Below are 20,397 nucleotides of genomic sequence, written 5' to 3'. Positions count from 1 at the left end.
AGCTCAGGGCAGTGCTTTCTCCCCTTGTGCAGAGCATGCTTTTAGAGGCTTTAAGGTGTTTCCCATCTAGTTCATGATGTGTGAATAATAAAAATATAAATTGCTAAATATAAACTATAGGATGATAGTAGCATTAGGGTTGAGCATTTTTCAGTGCAAACTAAAGAGTGTTAGGTTGGTTTAAAGTATTTTGTGTGAAATATTCTTTTTCTAAAGCACATACCTTTCAAATTTGTGCAAGTGGCAGTCTCTGACTAAATAATGAAGTATGTGTTAAGTCCAATCAACATCCAGAACTCTGGTGTCTTCTGTAGTATACTTGTAACGTATAGCTTTCATCTTTCAAAAGCTATCTGGTTCTGGTGCAAGTGATAAGAGTTGCTGAATTCTCTGGTAAGCAAACTGAATGTTTGGTTTTTTACCAGTCTATAAGAAAACCAATACCCCCTGAAATTTCCAGTTTGAATTGTCTTATTTCAGGTTCTGGGTTATTGAATTTCACTCTCCCACCTTCTGTTGAACTGGGATTTGGAAGACTGACATGTGATGCTTGCTTGCAGGCGATCATCCAGTCTGGGTACCTCAAAGCCTTCTCTCAGTTCAGCTAACTTGATCTCATCAGCTTTTTTTTTTTTTTTTAGCTTAGTAAGTTTGTGTTCTAGAGTTGACACTAGTTGGTTTTCTTTTCCTATAAAGTGGTTATAAATTTTATTTATAATATCATTCAGTTTTGGCTTTAGTTTACTGATTTAGTTTATGCTGTGTACTGATATTATGCTGTTTATGTACTGATTAGTTATGCTGTTCCAAGAGAGAGGATTTTTTTGTGGGGAGGGGGTGGGAGTTGGGTAAGACTTCTTTTTCTTTTGTCATCCATTCTTGAACTTTAAAGGTAGCTAAAAGCAAAGGACTTGTTTTACTGGTCAGCTTACTTGGCTTATATTGTAATGAGTTTATAGTAATTTTTGCTCTTGATTTAAATCATCTGGAGAGCTTAGTTTGTTAAATGAGACTTTTATTTTAAAAGTCAGCAAGGTAATATCTCTTTCCTCTGGAACATATTTTTATAAGAAATCATTATTAGGGAGATGTTTTGCAGTGTTTAGGTCTCTTGACCCTTCTTATCTTGTTGAAAATCTAGCTTCAGTAATCTTTTAGTATTAGACTGCTTTGTTGCACAGATTCTTTGGTAAATAGATTAATCTCTGGGTCTTGTGACTGTATTAATCTTGCTCTGCTGCTTAAGTTTGTTGAGGGATTTCTAGTAATTAGGACATCTTTGTGCTTGGTCTCAAAACAGTTACTGTTTTTTTTTCTGGGATTCTAATGGTGAAGTAGGAAACAGTGGAGACAACCAGATGTATTAGCAGTTAAGAGATTATTTGGTTACTTTTGCTTTTCATGTTGCATAAAAAGCTTATAAATATTTAAGTAGTTTTTGCAAGACACTGACCTGAAACAGAACCTTCTAAAACCGTATTAACTGTGGGATTCAGCGTTGGTATGTTCATGTAGGAGACATTAAAAGAATAAAATCACTTCTTTAAAGAAGTGCAGGCACTTTATTGCCTCTTCTGATACTTCATTATGGTTGCTTGTAAACTGTGAACTACAGCAAGGCTAAATCAAGAATATTAATGTCAAAATGCATTTCTACAGTAATGTAATTCTTGTCGAATAGCGCCTAGGACTTCAGACAATCACATGGTCCCTTCTTGCTGGAAGTTTGTGCTTATCAGTAGAGCTTTTTTGATTTACCTCCTCATAGTTTTCATTAATAAAACATTCTGGAGAAAAATGTTGACACCGGGGCAGTGGAATACTTCTTGTGAAAAAATCTTGTGTATATTTTGTTGCAAGACTAATTTCAGTATATTGATTCCAGTTATTTAATTTTCAACATTTTACTGTTGATTCAGGCTATTTTGGGGTGCTTTTCAGTATTAAGTGAATAGAGAATACAGAAAAGTTGCGCATGATGTTGCTTATATGTTGTTCAGGATATTTGTGTTCTTTGTGTAAATGCTCTACCCATAACCCTTTTTCCATATGTGATGCCTGTTGTTTTCAGTAAAGCATGCACTCAGCAACAAAGCACTTTCCGGGAGTTAAGCTGGACATATGTGAGCCATCTCAGCGTTACAAGTGCATTCTGAGGCTTTCCTCTTCTGGCTTGAGGTCAGAAATAAAACTTACTCTTGGTAATAGTCATATTAAGGACTCAAACAGCAGGCTGTTAAAGTGAATGGAATGAAATGAACCAGAAGGGCAATAAGAGCTTTTTTTTTTGTTATTTTAATTTGCTTAAGAGAATGAGATTACAACCAGAAAATCGTCTTGTCAGACAGCCAGATATTACTTCTTGGTCTTCTGTTGCCAAATGCTCCAGCTTCCCCCTCCCTGAACCCTCTGCCAACTCACCATGAGAGCCAACAGTGAAATCCTGGGCTAGTCCTTTTTGTTGTTTGTTGGGCAAAATGTCACCTAAGCATTAAAAACTAGCGAAGCTCCATTTTTCTTGATGTCACCTTTTGTTTGTAGCATACGAGAGTATATTTATAACTTGAAAGTGAGGAGGATGCTCTGATTTGCTAACATAGAAGTCACTTTTAGTTACTGAACTAAGGGAAACCTGGTATTAAATATTAACTTTAATTTAGGAAGCCTGGAAAAGCTGATGTTTCAGGTCACTTGTGTTGGTATGAAGTACTTGACAGGTTTTGTTTTTAATTACATTTTTAAAGAGTTATTCTGTGAGTGTGAGAATCTGTGTAAATATTTGTTTCCAAGTGTTTGATGTTCCCAGCTTGTGCCTTCCTTGTGCTTCTCAGCCCCTAATCTTGTTGCTTCCAGTTAATTTGCATTTCTTCGTTATTTCTCTCTGTTGTAAACCTTTCCAGCTATCAAGTAAGTTTAAAACTAACCAATGGGCTTGTAAGTGATGAAAATTGAGATATATACAGGTTGTGTACAAAGGCAGTATTTGTTCCTCTTACCCTGACCCTCGAGAATTCTAAATCACAGCAAAAATAAGACCAGTTGGCCTTAGATAAATTCCCATAGATATCAAGTGAGGGCATACCAGTGCCAAAAGGTGATCAGCTATTGCCAAAGTCTCAAAAGGAGAAATGTTTAAGGATCTATTATACAACATTGCTGCTCAGAAAATCCTTTATTCCAATGTTTAAAGTATAAAAATGATGTAATTAATTCCCAAAGCACTTCAAAGTAACTCCAGGAAACCAATTCCAGAAAGCACAGAGCAAAGTTAACCTGGCTTTCTTGCAGTAACCCGAGTGTAGCATTGTCCTGTCACCTCCCTGCACCCTCACTGTTGTGACCATTCTCCCAAATGCCAAAAGAACACCTTGCCTGACACCCCCAGCATCCTCATGATACAGTTAAGGATATGTTGTTGACCCTAAACTGCCTGGAATTATCAACTGGTTCACTGAAGGGCAAATGGTCTTTTCACATATTTTGTGGCTAACTGTGCTCCATGTGTCCTGTGTGTGACTGTAATCTTAACCTAGTAAATAGCTAATCTCAAGTAGCCACCCTCTTACTTCTTACTCAGCTTGTACTTCTGTAAGTTCACAGTGCAAATTAATAATTTCAGAGAGTATGTGTTCTTGCATTAAATCTTGAGGTTAGAGTCTTTTCACGTGCCGTTGGAAAGAAAATTAAGATATCCTTGGAAGGAAAGTGCTCTGTAATTTCAGGTTATTTGGGTAGAAATTTATGATTTCCTGATACTCTGAAATGAAAATGGAGTTTTAAATGCTTAAACCCTTGCCCTAAACCAAAAGCATCAAAACACAAACCAAGGAATTTGCTGTTCTTGACTTTTAAATTACCTTGTAAGTCTTAAAAAAAAAAGGGGGGGCAGCACAAAGGGAAAAGGGAAGTGCAAGTCACTGGCACAAAAGTGCAGAACTTGACCCCTGGGTGAGACAACTGTTCAGAGCCAGCTAAATCATCACTGTAACATTGGGAAATCTCCTCTGGCAAAACTCGGTGTGGAAACTTGAGGAGCAACTGTCTTTGTCTGTCAGCGTGGTCTTTCATCTGTACAGTTACCCACCCGAGCAGAGCTGGCGGAAGGGAGCACACAGTACATGTGCTGCGTCAGTAAATAGCTTGCAATTGTAAAACAGTCTCTGGGAGGTTGCAAAAAGGTCTTCCCAATCCTCTGGGGCAGAATATCAGTTTAGCAGGGCACTTGTGAGCGTAGGTTTCCCCAAGCTGCATGCAAGACAAGTTTAGTGCCAGTGCATGTAAGTGACCAATTAGTATTTGGCCATGGTGGAATCAAATTGCAGATAGCTGAAATCTGTTGCTTGTGACAGTGACCCACAGCCAAATCTTGCCTTATTTTTAGTCTGTTCAATTGAGGGAGGATAAATATAAAACACAAGCAGTGCAGTCTTGGTGTTCTGCACTCAAAGAAGGAAAGGAAGCTGCAAGGTCCCCTATTTGAGAACAGACTTAAAGTATTTACAAAATTTTCAAGAAGATTATTGCGTTGCTGACTGTTTTCATGTATGCAGCCAGCTTATGCTCTTGTTCTAGAGTGCTTGGCTGCTTCTTGTAACTTCACAAGTGCCAAAAAGCTTTAGTTAAAAGTGCAGCTGGAAACTACGTAGAACTTTTACCAGATTTTGCAGGATTTGGCTCGCCGTTAAATGTGTGGGGTCTTGGAGCGGCTGCTGCATTCATTCAGACTTTTTCTAGTATCTGAGACTGCCGAGGGAGGTGACAAGTTCTTTCCTCCCCTGGTAGGTTCTTTTAGGGCTGTTTTTCCTCTAGCAACTGCTTCGAGACCTCTGATTCATTTCTCTGCTGACCAGCAATCCTGTGTCTCCCAGCCCGGGCTAAATGCTGGTATTAGTGAAACTGTAGAAGGGAATGCAGTAGAAATGTAATGAATTAATTTCTTTGAACTAAGAATGAAGAAAAAAGCATATGTATTTGCCAGTCTACAGCAATTGATAGGTTCACAAAGGAGCAAAAACCCTCAGATCTTTTTGAAAAAGTCAAACTTTTGAAATGGGTTAAAAATACTGCTGAGAGAGGTAAGATGGAGGGGTTAATGTGACAAGGTAGAACCTTATGTTGTCAGAAACCCTCAGCTGTAATGCATGGGTCTTGTATGTAGAAACAATGACTTTATAATCTGAAAACACTTTAGTTGTATTGTGTTGTGGATGAAAAGTTTACAGTCTGATTACTGTTTTTCGAACTGGACAATTTACTGAGACTACTGACCACTTGTAGATTAAATAGATAAAATCTGACACACAAGCCACTCTTTGTGTTGGACACTAGAAATAATAATCATGATCTGTGTTAAATGTAACTTAGAATGTTGTTTTAAAAGGAAAAAGTCTCAACCCTTACAGGCTTCCCTGTTGGTTGTTATCTGGATCACCCTCGCTGTGATGATCTTTCAAAGAGAGGTCAGGTCCTGCAGGCACACTGAGGAAACCTAGGGATGATGCAGGGATAGTGTAACTACTGGGCTTTATTTCTAGACCTGAAGGCAGTGAGCAGGATGCAGAGACACCTTGGATTTCCACAGAGCTAGTTTTGATCCAGTTCTGTTGCTCCTGAGACAATTTCCTGGGGATCTACCTTCTGCATCTCACTCTCCAGAGTTACTGTGGGTTATTTCACCAGCAGAGAAATGCTGTCTAAATGTAGTGGAGACTGTTGTGGGTATTGCCTGACTCCTGACTTAATGAGCCCTTCCCAGTGGGGTTGGAGAGCAGAAACAGTGATTAGCCCTATTGGTACCAGCAGACAGCCACTGGAGACCAGAGCTAATAGCAAGCCTGCCTGTTCCTTGTGCTGAACAGCACAGGTGTGGTGTCCTGGTGCCTCACCCTCCCAGCCCTCTGCAGCTCGGGAGCCAGTTGACCTCAGTCACCATTACCAGCTTTTCTAGGAGTCTTCTTGTTTTAGTCATACTGTCATTAATGATCCCTCTACCTCTTTGCGTAAAGCTTAGGAGCACTGATACGTGTAGTGTGCATCCACATGTCCCAACAGATGCTGCTGGAAGCTCCTGGCTACCACCTGGCTGGCTCCTGGAGGAGGTGGCAGTGCTTCTGCATGGGTCTCCCATTTTTTTTTTTTCATCAAACATCACTATAGGCCATTGTATCTTTAAGAAACATCCACTGCTGTTTAAAATCATGTTTGTTGCTCCTATATTCTTGTGTCATACTAGGAAAAAGAAGTGGAAAGGTGTTGTCTCTTCCATGTTTTAGGACATTTGAGGACTGTGCAAGCAACTGATTAACAGTGGTCATATTAGTACAATCTTAGGAATGCTTAGATACTGATGTGGTGTTTAAACCTGCTTAGAGTTGGGTTTCTAATTGCAAGGGCTTCTGTAGGACACTGAAAGTGGCACTCTGATGGCAGGGATTGCACCTATTGTCCACCTGGGTGCTTTTGTGAGGGATGTGATATTTCACTGCCATTCTTTACCTGAGTTCTTTTTGGAGTTGCTTTTAATGTTAAAAGTGAGTTGTCAGACTCAGCAGGAAGTTACTAACTCAGAAGATAAGCAGTAATCTCTGATGAGAAATGTGCATACTTTTCGTGTCTGAATTTGGAGACAACACATGATTTTAAGCTGCTGTGAAGGTATGCATTCAGTGTTTAAGAAAAAATGTTTGCTCATGAGTTGATAAGCAGTATCTTGTTAAGGTTTGGTAAATTGATGGCTGTCATATGCTTAGTTTAAATTAGTTTGCACATCAACTGGTAGGTTTTCCCATATTAAGAATTGCTTTAAAAGTTTATCAACAGTGATGCTTAAGATCTAGGCAAAAATGCTCTCTTATGAAACCAATGGTATGTATTTTATTATACATGAGGAATGCAATGTTATATCTCTAACTCTTTCTTAACTTGCACTGAGCAAAGCATGTGACATATGGTCCTACTCTGGAAAGACTATAGAAAAACCTGTTTCTCTTTAATACAGGTTGGATTAAGATTCTGAGAGACTGCCTGACATTGTCCTGTGGACGGGTTTTTCATGTGTTGATGTGTTTGGTTTCTCAATCTCACAACACTTGCTGTTGGTCCTCTGGCAACTACCACCTGCTAACTTGTAAATGTCCGTCCTTGTTGGGGCTGGTAGCAGGGAGGAACCAGGATAACAAATGGAGGGACATTCTTGAATATCAGTAAAAAAAAAAGTAGAAGTCAGTTGTGACATGACAGCCAGATATCTCACTCCTAGTTATTAGAAATTAAACTCTAGTTCAGTAGACAGTTTGTAGGCCAGCTGTGAGCTGTCACTGCTATTGTGATGCCTTGTGTTCTTAACTAGCAAGCCCCTGGTCACAAAGAAATAACTGGCAGTATCTCTATCTCTTTATGGTTATTGGTAAAGTTACTGAACAAAAAATACAGAACCAGCCAAGTAGGAAATGGAGTCAGTGTCAGATCAGTTTTATTCACAGCTTCTAGCCTCAACTTCACATGCTCGTGTGTGTGATTACTGAGTGAAAATCATGTCCGTATGACCAACTCTGTAACTTGTGATACAAATGCAGTGTTTTAAGGTATGCAGTTGGCAATTTGACAAACAATATAGGTGTTGGGTCTTGGTGTTGAGCTGTCTGATGCGTGGAACTGGAATTAGATCTGATGGATGGCTTCAGCAGGTGTGATGAGATAAAAAGGATTTCAGAGTGCTGAGAAGGAGCTATCCAGAGCTGCTAATGACAAATAGTAGAGAAGGGTGTTTCCAGATTTACTCCTATGGTTTAATAGTACAGCCAAACCAGTTGAATGGCTTGTTCCCTCCTGAAGGGATTTTCAGGGGCTGGCAGAGCATTCCAGCAAAGTTTCGCCGTGTGACTTCTCTTGTATTCTTTAAACTTGTGTGCTCTTCCTGATGGTTTTCCTTTGTGGATGTACTGCCAGGTAAGACTGAATCAAGACACTCAAGTCCTTTCTTGTAAGGGCAGTGGTCTGTTACTTAAGTTGAAGCTGCTCTGCGTCACTTCACCTTAATAGGCAGAGCAGATGGGCTGAACCCAGCTCATCTGTCTGCTTTGCCACCCAGCCAGGGTGGTCCCACATGCCCTTCGTCATGTGGGCTGGCTGTGGGTGTGTACATGACTTCTGCTTGTTGGACTTGGACCATTAAAGAGTCAGAGCATTAGCCTGAGCCACAGAGGAGGCAGCTTTGGCAGGTGGGGTTTGCCCACTAAGGTGTCAGATGCTCCCCCAGTGCCCAAGAGAAAGGCCAACCCATTCAGTAATGGAAGGACTTGCTTGTTTTTTCCCTCCAGTTTTATGGTCCTCAGAGCTACATTTAGGTTGCAGGGTGGTAACCTGAGAAGGGCTGTGTTTTGCTACCACCATGATCCTACAGAAGCTTGAACTCTGGATGTTTGCCCATTTGATGTGCAAATTTCTTAGGTGGTTGCTGTTCTGCTTCTTAGAGTGCAAAAAACTGAAGTCAGATCAGAGCAGCGTCCCCAATAAGCCCATCTGAAATATGGAAATTGATTCATCCTCAAGTAGTATTTAAAAAAACAAATCCCAAACTTTTGTGTTGCCTTCAGAATCCTACCATTGCTCATAGCAAGTAAAAAAAAAACCCACTACAACAAAACCTAAACAAACAAAAAAAAACCAAACTCAAAAGATATTAATTTGGAGTTATTAAATGCACTCTGTTTCAGGAAATACTGGAGCTAATAAATAAATTCAGGCTTGGAGATTTTTCTGTTTGACTCCTTTTTGAAAGAGAAGTAATCCCAGCACTAGGAGCATGTGACCACCAGCAGCGTTTGAGATGAATTTTTGGGTGAGGAATGATTTGACATGCAAATATGTTCTTCTGTATGATCATTTGCCTGATAGTCTGGGAATAATTTTCATGTGACCTACTGTTGTTGTTTCAAATAAAATTAATATCTGTTGGAAGAAATGCTCAGAAATATGCTAGAAATTCAGCTGTTCAAAAAAATCATCTTGTGTGTTTAACTGTTGGGAAAATTGTATCTACCTAAATGAATCTTAATGCTTTCTTTAAGCACATGAATATAAAATATATATATTGGGGTATTAACCTTTGGAATTAGTTTTGGTATAATATTTTCTCTCCCTTCCTCATGGTTTTATTGTATCTGCCTTTATTCATAAATATGAAGAAACTGAGCAACATTATTCCTCCTAACCCCCCCTCCAAAACTGTTGAAAGCAAAAAGAAGTGGTGCAGTTTTACTTCAGCAAATACGGGCTGTTGCCTTGGTGGTTGGAAAGATGAACTTTATTTTTTTGTTTTGTGTTTTTGCTTTGGTTGGTTATAAGCCAGCAGTATAAAATGATTGTAAGCCAGCCACAGAAAACAAGTCACTGTATTTTCTGTTGATTATAGTACTACTGAGATATTTCTGTAGTAAGATCTGGCAGAGCTCAGCTTCCAACGCGTGCTGGTTCCTTTTGTTTCTGGATGTGAGTTGTCATGGTAATAAGCCAGGAACTGTAATGTGGAGCTCCTCATCTGCTCAACCCTGGCTCAGTGGTGACTGTTTGTGACAAGTAACCTCTGGAGGGATGGTCAGGGACTCCTCTGGCATCAGGGGCTTCTAGAAAATCCCAGTTTACAAAAGTGGAGACGTCTCTGATACCTCCATGTGGTTCTGTAAATGAGGGTATTGCTAGCTAGGTTGGGATTGAATTGTGTCTGGGAACTGATTTTTTTTTTGACCAGAAAGTGGGGTCAAACATTCTGGGTAGTTTTGGGGTTTAGTTTTGGTTGACAAAGGGAAAAAGTGCATAAAGCAGAGGGTGGAGCATGATGACATTCAGCACTTGGGACAGTGCTGAAATGCTCAATTCATTGCTGGGCTGCACCCTCCCAACAGCACAAGGATGTCTGTTTCAAGGTCTTGCTTTAAAAGCAAGGTATAATACAATTATATCCGAGAAGTTAGATGAAATACAAGCAGTCAGAACTGTTAGAGCTTCAGATGCAGACAGATGATCACAGATGATTTGTGCAGAGGTGGCTTACTGGGTTACCCCTTCATTACCTCAGGAACATTGATGCCTTATCCTGTTACTGAATTTATGGTTTGTTTGCTTTGAAATCTGTAGACTAATTAAACATTGTAAAAAAAAAACAACAAAAAACAAACCAGGAAAACTATCTGAGAATTGTCATACCTTAATCTTGCCCTCACAGCTCTCGAGGAATCCTCTAGGCACAGCTAACTACTCACCCTATTTTTGGAAGGCAACCTTACTTGATATACTGTGGTCTCCTTTTCCTGGCCACCTTGTTTACTCTTTCTGATGTTACTCTCTAGGCTGAGGTCCTGTAAAATGCTTCTGCCATCACAACTTGGTACCGAGTAAGAATTTTTCGCTGTTTGCTCCAGGACATTTGTGTATCACTTTCATTTTCACCTGTTTTATTCTTTGTTCCTTATTTTGTCTGCTACAAGTAGTTGTTTAAAAATAAGCACCACTGTATTAGTAGCTGATACATTTGTTAGTGCAAGATTGATTTTCTTTTAGTAGGATATTTGGTCTTATGTCATAAAGCTAATGAAAAATGTGGGAAAAATAACCCTGGCTCAAAAAAATTAGAGACTCTTCTTAGCATTAAAAAAAAAAAAAAAAAAGGAAACCCCTGTAGGAACTGGCATAACTCTCCAACAAAAGATATGAATATTTGTACAATGAGTGTGCAAATGAACAGATATGATACAAGCCTCCAACTGTTGGCTGTAAATATTGAAAAGGTGCAAAAAGGCAATTACCTATATTTTTAATGGTAAATAACTGAAGTGCCTTTCATAATTGTGAAATGTGCAGCCAGTAGGAGATTTTTTTTGTAGTGAAACCATTTTGTTTGCATTTGGACATGCAGCCAGCATTTGGATTTTTGACTACAGAATATCAGTTTTTGTGTTAAGCATTCAATTGTCTGACTTCTGAGAGTCTGGAAAGCAGAAAAGAGAGGCATTGCACTACCCTGTAATTTCATATGCTCATTAGTTTGTTTGTGGACTTCTATGACATGGCAGGCTTTAATTTCCCATCTACCCTTTCCACGTTCATCCCCTTCTTATGGGATGATTATAATAATGAGTGTCTTAATTTTTTTTTGCTTTGTTCTGCTAAAAGCTTATGAACAGCAGGATAGGTTGAATCAAGTGTACTACTCTTGAGACAGTGTTAAAAGTCAGGTAGTGTGGATGGGTCATTGACCTTCCAACTCATTGATGTCCACTTCCAATTAGGAAAAATTCTAAAATGCAAAAATGAATAAATGTAATGTAATTATATTTTGAGGGAAGCTCTTTAAAAAGAAAATAATTCACAAAAGAATTTGAAAGTATATTTGAAAGACAGGAAGGCTGATTTCAAGACTCCATTGAAACAACTTATTTCTCTGCAACTATTTTACTATGATCCTGTGGTGTTTCTCCAATCTCTGACATTGAAGCAGTAATGCAGTTAACTCTTTGGAGAAGCATTTTTTGTTCTGTACTTGGACAACTCCCAGTTGAGACAAACAAGGAAAATGGGATTTCTCCTTTTTCTCTATGAGGTTTTGGAGTTGCTCCTGATTAGCTTAATGTGTGGGTGCTGCAGTTTCAGATTAAAATGGCCTGTTCATCCTGTTTCTAGTTCAGTTTAAAATCCCACCCACAACCCATAACAAATGTCCCCACCCTCCCCATGGTGGAGCTAAAAATAGCAATTTTTGTGTGCCAGCGAGTCTTAACAAGATGACTACAATATTCCTTTCCTACTGCCTAGAGGAAGTGAAGACTTGGGTAGGTAGGCTTGATGGCCTGTAAGCTGCTCTTCTGATGAAGGCCAATTCTCAAGCTTAATCATGCCTGATTGCTGTGGAGTGATGTTCTGTCATGAATTTCCTGAAATATAATGCATGAGACAAATGCATACAGGTTCAACATGGTAACATTTTTCAGAACTTGATCGGCCACTAACGCGTTTGGCTGCGGTTCAGATAACTAATTTGGCATTTGATGACTCTAACAGACCTCTAAATTTCAAAGTTGTTTTGAAATCCCAGTCAGCTGTTTGGGGCATGAGTAAGAAGGTATTTGTTTTTAGACGCTCTTCAGTTTCAAATTGTCTAATAATTGTCTTGGAGAGCTGTGGTTTTGAGGTAAATCAGGCTGTTGCCTGAAATGGGCAGTTATGGAAAGGTGGACTAGGCTGGTGGCTGACAAACTGGGGACAACAGAGCTACTCTACTACAATAGGTTGTCTTCTTACCCGTGTACCTGGCTTTGCACCTGTGTACAATGCATCTCGTTTTTGCTTCTCATCCCTCCACTACATTTTTCATATGCCAAGCAAAAGAAAAGGAAGAAATTATAATGGCAGTGTGATGTGGTGGATGGTACTTATCAGAGCAGTTCTGCTGAGCTGAGTGCCCTGTGTCTGTGTTGTGAACAATGAGTTTCCATTCTTGCAGCTTGTCTGAGAGCTAATGGTGCTGCTCCTTGGTAAGGGGAGGGCTGTACTATGCTGAATGGTGACTGGATAGGTCTGGTTTGCTCTTGGCAGGAAAACAGAAGCTCCACAGGTGTAGATAAGGACAAATAGGATTTGAAAGTGTGCTTAAAACTGATTGATAAAAAGGGTAGGAACTTCTTCAACCCTACTGTGAGATCATTGAAAAGGTAGCATCACCCACTTCTGTAGGTTTTCTGTTTGAAGAATCAGCCTGCAGTATTAAAAATGTCAAGTTTGACAAAAGGGAGTGCTAATTGACTGTTATACGAAACTGATAGACCAAGCTTTGCACTCTAGATTATGCTTAAACACTGAATGTATTAAGAAGGCACCCTTTTTTCCTACATTTGGGAGTTTCATTAGTCTTGATAGCTTGCAGTTTCAGAATAGGCTCCTATAAAGGAAAGTGGTTGTTTCAGGTAGATTTTTCAAAAGTAAAGTACATAACCTGTATTTATCCTTAAAATGTGGCCCATGGGATTTCATTCACGGAAGTACCGATTTGGGCCATTAAACATATATAATTTCACTTAAATATTTCATTTCTTTCTGTGTAGCTGCCAAGTCAGTATCAAGTTAAAAAGTTGTTTCCAGTAACTTTGGCTTTAGCGTTTTTCTAAGCCACAGATCTCTATGTACAATAGTAAGAATGGCTTGCAGAGATATGTTGTTGTACCTTACAGAGAAATTAAAAAGAACAATTTATCTTAAATTGGTAGTGTAATAGGTTGTATCCTGGCAGGCTTCCTGTGTGGCAGCTCCCACTCCCACCTGTATTTGAAGGTCCTGATGTAAGAAAAAGAATGTAAAAAATTTGTAGCATGTGACAAACACTTCATTTTAATCTCTTCAGCAAATTTGTCTTGGTATGGCTCAGTGATAAGTGCATATGTACCTGGGCATGCTCCTGCACAGCAGTTAGGAATCTGTTCAGGTTTTTCCCACTGCTGGGACATTGGAGGTGAAGATGAAGTTTTCATCTTGATGTGTGTATGGCAATGATTTTGATATCATCCATACTGGACTTTTGTGTCACAGTGTAGGTCAGTTATTGTGGTTTTGTTCCTGTCTTTTGGCAGGTTTGTGTTTGCAAATGTGATCTCACCCTTAGGTAACCATTTAGTCACCCTTAGGTCTTGCCTTCAGAGAGGGTTTTGGCTGGGGTAACTGACATACTCCCCCAACACTGCCCTGCCTTGCCTGCAGGGCTTGCTGACTCTGGAGGCAGTAACTTGTGTCATCTTCTGAGCTGCTGTTAGTGAGAGCCTGGCATTTTAGTGTGAACCAGATGTGAACAAACATACTTGGGAGTGGCCATGTCTCTTCTGTGGACATGGAAATTTTTGTTTAAGCTAGATGGGGTTGATGCTGCTGTAGTCCAGTCTTATTTTGGTGATGCTGGCACTGCTTTGGCTTCAGTGAGCCAGTATAGGCAGGCAGACAGACCAGTGCTAAATCAATGCTAGAAGAAAAAAAGAAAATATAAGTGCTTGGTATAGCTACCTGAGTGGCTGAGAGTCAAATGGTTTCAGGTGCTGGGTGTGTGAAGAAAAGGGAAAAAGACAGGATCCTATCACTGCAAGGAAAGATAGACAGGACTTCAGCAACTTGGGTTTGGATTGTGGCTTCATTGCTCAAGAAGAAGGAAAAAACTTGGCATTGCTGCCTTGTTAGGACATCACAATTTGGGGAGTTCCCACTTTGAGCTAAAATAAGTGTTTAGTCAACCATATAGAAATGACAAATGCCTCTGTTTTTGTGAGCAGTTTCATGGTCTGTTTAAACCCGTCGAAGACTTTGAGGTCCTACCTTTTCCCTGCTGCATGAGGGGTTGCCTTCAAGACAATGAATTAAGGAATTAGCTTGTGTTTTATTTTTGCCCTTTGATATAAAAGAAACCAAACTATTAAAAGATGAAAGCTGCTGTCTTATTTGCCACTTCACAGAAATGAGTGGATTTCTTACTCACAGAGCAATGAATTTCTCAGCATTTTGCTTAACTGTGGCAAGGATGAATAATTGAGTTGGGCCTGTAGTTTCACACCTTCATGCAAACCAAGACTGAAACCAGTGTAAGCTTACTATTTTTAGAGAGGTTTTAAGTTTTTCAGTCCAAAATAGAAATTTTTCACATCTCTATTATCTTACTAAAGTAAAAATTTCTTCCTTTAGCTAGTATGAATTTGGGCCTGGCTTTCTGTTTTTTTTTTTTGCCAAATAGGTTTGAAGCACAAATCAAATGAATAGAAATGACTGGGCATAAACATATGCAGACTTTTATTAGAATGGAGAGGAGAGGTAAGGTTGCAGACCAATATGTTTCTACCGATCTAATTGAAGTTGAGCTGTGTTAAAACTTGAGTCTCTGTTTTGTTTCAAAGTACAGTCAGAACTTTAAAGTGAGCCATCTGACACCACGGAAACAAGCAAATTAGGAAATGACACTGAATTAAGCAAATTTTGTGCTGCTCCACGCACAGCAACCAAAGCATATGACTTTGGCTGCAGTACAGATTTAAGTGGAGGTTATATTTCATGAAGTCTTTTATCTTTCATTTAAATAAAACCTTGCTTTAAAAACTGTACTAATTTGTGCTATTCGTTTTGGTTTTGGAGTTTGCATTGAGTTGTTTTTTCAAACTGTTGCCTCAATCTTTGTATAGAACTTGATTCTTGTAGCAAGATCAGCTGAACCCTTGCATGGCTTTTGCTGGTTTATTTTTTCCTTTCAATTCTGCTGGCTGGATAGAACTAGAAAGCAGAATGTTGGTAGATCCTGTGTGCTTTTGTGTAAGTAGTCTTTACTGTAGCAGAATATTCAGCCAGTTGTAGTGGAGATGATTATCTTTGCTCCTCTTGGCATTTTAAAACTCTTATAAAGTTATATTTTAAAAAAATGAGGGGAGAAACTGTAGAGAATGACTTTCTCTGAGGTTCGGTCTGCCACCTTGTGGTCATTTGAGTACGTGGCTTGTAAAAGCGGCATCCAAAACAGTATCAGCCTGCTGCTGTCACCTGCCTGTTTTTATATATCCTGCTAGAGGCAGGTTTCAGGGACACTGTGAGCTAGCAGGAATGTTTGTCTAAGTCACAGTGGGGCTGAATTTAGCTGCTGCTTTAAGGGTTTTGCTCAACTAGCCGGTATAAATCACATAGGCAGGTTACATCCTTGAAAGACAAAGTTCTTTGCCTGAGAGTTTTAGACGTTTAGCTTTTGTCAAGTGTCTAGGATATAAAAATCAAAAACTTTCATAGCTTACGTGCCGAATTTTATGTGTGTGTGTTTTTTTTGTGAAATGACCTTCAGGCATTTAGAATCTACTTAGGACATTACAACACTTGGCACAAATATTTTTGAAGGACTCTTGAATTCTGTCAGTTCACTTTTAATTAAGAAGTTAAAGCAGCTGTCTGTGTTTGATGTTGAGTATTTTTGCTAAGTAAACAAAGCATATTTTTTTCTGAGATAAATGGAAAACCGAGGTGTCCTAATGACAATAACTCGATATTCTGATTTTATTTTTTCTTAAATTGCTTTCCTGCTCTTTAATGCTGCAGACTGATTGGAAGCATGCAGTGCCTTCTGACGATATATGGATATATATTTGCTGTTTTGACTCTACTGCAGTTTTCCCTACCTTGCACTGTTATGGAGAAGTTGATTGAAAGGAGTGTTCCTGGTTATTTTTTACTTCAATTTCAATGCCAAACCTTTGGTGCTAGAGGGAGCTGTTACCTGACAGACACCCTCTGGAAAGATACAGCTTAATGAATGGGCAGCAGCTCGCTTTGCCATTTTTCGGAAACAGCCAGTGCATGTCAGCTGAGATGTTATAATGACTATTTACTTTGATACGACCCAACTGCTGAAGCTACTGGACTGTTTTCTTGCTACTTTTTTTGCAAATTGAAAAAAAAAGCCTCTCACCTTAGTTCTCTCAGTGATGAGATATCTCTAGCCAGCAACCAAGATTTTTTTAGTCGTGGTTTCCCCTGCCCCCCTTGCCCCTCCTATTTATTAAAGATCTTTAAATGTTTAGATCTTTAATGTCCCTTTCAACCCAAACCATTCTATGGTTCTCTGACTCCCTTCAATGATTTAATTAGTTCCCTCTGCATTGAGTCGCTTCAGCTGCATTTCTCTAGGAACATAACCTGCATTCATTAGTGCTTTATATATTTGTAGGGTCACTAGGTTTGTGTCATCCATCAGTTTTGGAAACCAAATGTCTTTTAGGTCTGTGGATCCCTGTAAGCTACATCTGTTCTAGGAATACTTTACAGCAGATAAAATTTCTGCCACTTCTGAGAAACCTCAGTGCAAGCCGGTGGCAGAAAGGTTACTCTCCTGTCTCATCTTGTTATTAGACAGACTCGCAGGAAATTAGTTAAAGTAGCACCTTCTGACCAGACTCTTTTCCATCTAATGTGCTGCTACGAGCATCTAATCCTCAGTGCTCCACTCCCAACTTGCCATGGTAGCTGGTGCCTTGTGCTGCACAGTCTGGATGAGCAGCAGTGGTGCCATGGAGACTGTCTGGCTTGCATCTTGCCCTGCTGCCTGCACAGGGCTCCTGGGAGCTTCTACTCACCTTCAGCCTGTCTAGCAAGTGAGCAGGTCACTGACTACAGCACACATGTCTTTTCACACACTTTTATTAATGATAAAAAAAAAAAAAAAAAGGCAAGCAATGACTGTATTTTCTTTTCAAAACCTTCTTTGTGCAAGGTCCCTCCATCCCAAACCATGCATAATTACTTGTGTCTTTTTTGTGCCCTTTGCTCCTCACAGGACCAAGGCCTCTAGAGAGCAAGGGAACAGAAGGACCAGAATAGAAGTGAAATTGCAGTATTTTGGCTTGTGTGTTTCTTCTTCTTTTTCAAACTGAACATTTGCCTTTTCATTGTGAGAAAAAATGTTTGATACCGAATGAGAGACATCTATTTAGCCTTAACCATTGAGTGTAACTCCTGGTATCCTTTCTGAAATGTTACCATGGTTTTAACAAGTACAGCAACATTTTTACACTTAATGTGTTTAAATGGATTTTATTTTTATTTTTCTTTCTTAAATTCAAGTTCTCTGTGTGACTTCAGTCCTAACATCTTGGCTCAAATACCACATCTAGCATTCTGTCATTGTATCTGAAAACAAGTATTTCTTGTACTTTGTGGTCAGTTTTAAATGCACAAATATTTCACAGTGATCAAATCTTTCATAAATTTCTAGCTTAGTTATATTCTATTACTTGAGAACATCTTCTTAGAGTAAATTATGAGAGTTGTATTGGTGTTAGTTTATTCTGAACTTCATCAACCTCAACTAGTGGTTGTGAACCATTACTCTTGATTTTCAGTGAGTAATGGATAATACTTTGTCTCTCAACTAGCAAATTTAAGAAAAGAAAAAGGATGATGAAACAGTATGAAATCCGTGATCTAAAGTTAAATCACCCTAGAAATTGTGGGCTGTACTGAAGTTTTCTCATAAGTCCTGTAGTCATTTTAAATATAAATTGAGCAAAGCCTCTAGCCTGACACTGGTGTTTCCCTTGTTGCATCTTAGGAAGTTTTAGTCTTCGATGCTCTTTTTATCTCTTTGTTAATGTTTTGTGAGCTGTGTATTGGAGGTCCACAACGGTGAAAGTAACATTTTACCATGTAACTAGGATTGCATTTTTTATTTTTTTTTTTTTTACTATTATCTCATGCCAATAATTTTCTGCTCATGCCAGTTTTTTTCATGTCTAAGATTATGACACATCTTCCATTTGAAGAAGATACAATTTTAAAATATCTCTGTACAATGGAGTATTTTGTTAGGCTGTTTTGTACTTTTTTCTTTTCCGCTGAACAGGAAAAGACCTATTTCTTATGACCTTGCTTTATGAAATAAATGAAGGTTTTTGGGTATATTGGCCTTGGAAAGCAGAACAGTGGTAGTTGCAAGGTAGCTCTCTTGTAATTCTGGATTAGGCTTGTTTTCTAGACAATGAATAATGACAGCAGAAGCAGAAAGGTTTCTGTATTTGATGTGAATGTGGTATGATTCTCCCCCATGTCAGGTTCCAACATGTAATCAAAGGTTTTCCTGCAATTTGCCTTTAGCCTCCTGAAAATGTTCCTACTACCCCAACAGGAGAGCTTTGGATGTTTTCAAAAAATTTTGAAGAGGTATTTTAATAGCTTGTACCGAACTGAGAATCCTAATAATGTTTTCCTTATGTTTGTAGGACTTGGAGATTGTTTATTCGTATTTACATGGAATGGAAGCTTTGTCGAATCTGAGAGAGCATCAGCTAAGGTATGATACTTTGTCATTAAAAAACACATATGTTAATGCACTAACAAAGCAAAGGAACAGTAATTTTGCTAACTGTATATTACCTCTTATGCGCCCTACCTCAAACTGAAAAGCTGACTTTCACTGCATCCATTTCTTCCCCTCTTTATTGTCCTAACACTTTCCCCTTGTATGTGTGCATATACATCTCTATTTGTTCCTTCCTATTTATGTCTATTGTGGATGCATTTGTTTTCTTTTCAAATTTTCAGACTAGAAGTAAATGCTTTACGTACAGAGTATAAGGTCCAGTCCTGATTGAAAGCTTATATAGAGACGAAATCATTTATGTAATATAATAATCATGAGAGTGGAGTCTGTTATTCATCTTCTGTTTCAGTGTGTGCTTGCTTTTGCATGGAAGTTTTAGACAAATTGGGTACAGCGCGTGCTGTACCCAATGATACTTAGTAAAAATATCTAATAAAGGTCATGCACATTTTTTTTACTAAAATGCTTCATGAAGCAAATGACCTCAAGTAAAAACTTTCACAGGAACTCCTGTTTGTTTTTTTTTTTTTTTTTTGTAAAGACTTGAGTTTGTTTGATTTTTATGTAATTGTTTCAGTTGTCCTCGCATAAGCATCTTACAGCAGAGGTTTCTAAGAGTATTTAGGCATTGATGTGAAGCTGACAGAATGCAGAAGGAGGCCAGCACATCTTCTGTATGCTCTGTGGGGTGAGAGGGTGAATAACTGCTGTTTTGCATCCTGGTGTATGCCAACGTTTGCCACATCTGAAGATGCTGATGCAGCTTTGACTTGATTAATGCTGGTTTAGGTTCTAATTTCTGGCCTTTTGCTTTGTCATTCTGTGAACCCACGTTTCCAAGCCAATATTCTGTAATTTGGAAAAAATAGAAGGTGGGGTTTTCTTTCTTCCAAAATGATCAAGACACATTTTGCAATATGAATGTTGACTTCAAAGAAGTCTCTGTAATTACTTTGCTTTGGAAGGAGTTCGTGGTCATATTCAGCTAAAGTATTTTGTGTTATGTTATTATGTGCAAGACTTTTAGCACATGAAGTTTAGCATAGCTGGAGTTGAACCGATGTTGTTTACAAAGATCAAAGTGTGCACATATGGTTGCGTGGTATGTTGGTATGTGCTTCTTGGCTTCCTGTGCAGAATGAGGTTCCTGCTGAGGAATGTGTGGAACTCGCTCTCCCAGCATAGTGAATTCCTCAGAGAGAGCTTCTGTTTACAGTACCATACATGGAAAAGGCTGGGCTCCTGGCAGATGTTGAACTGAAAGCTTTTATAGTATCCTTTAGGATACAACTCTTCTTTTGGCAGTGGAATGCCATAAAAACCTCTGAGATTCTTTAAAACCTAGTGTGTTAAATGTGGCCTCTAGTAGTAAATAACTTACCACATGGCTTGCTGGTGATCTCATATTGAATTTATTATATTTGTTTAGGAAGCGGACAAAGATCACATTTGAGCGATCGAGCAAGAATTGGCCACCAGTATTGACCAGAACTAATTCAATTTTTCAAATACTTGAGGAAGCAATC

General features: G+C 38.9%; 1 protein-coding gene across 4 annotated transcripts in view; it reads left to right on the top strand.

Annotated features, from left to right (window-relative positions):
* The window catches only part of RAPGEF2 (Rap guanine nucleotide exchange factor 2), a 180,844-nt gene that overhangs the window by 32,675 nt on the left and 127,772 nt on the right, over nt 1–20,397 (top strand). For all 4 annotated transcript variants that reach the window (XM_051790713.1, XM_051790710.1, XM_051790711.1 and 1 more), the window contains exon 2: nt 18,771–18,841. In XM_051790713.1, coding sequence (XP_051646673.1) covers nt 18,771–18,841 — 71 coding nt within the window. The remainder of the gene's footprint in view (nt 1–18,770; nt 18,842–20,397) is intronic.

Source organism: Manacus candei, unplaced genomic scaffold (assembly GCF_025592945.1).
Source record: "Manacus candei isolate 608988 ecotype Guabito, Panama unplaced genomic scaffold, ASM2559294v1 h1tg000028l, whole genome shotgun sequence".
NCBI lineage: Eukaryota > Metazoa > Chordata > Aves > Passeriformes > Pipridae > Manacus > Manacus candei.
The sequence above is the reverse complement of the archived record's forward strand: the minus strand, read 5'-3'. Positions and strand labels throughout refer to the sequence as shown.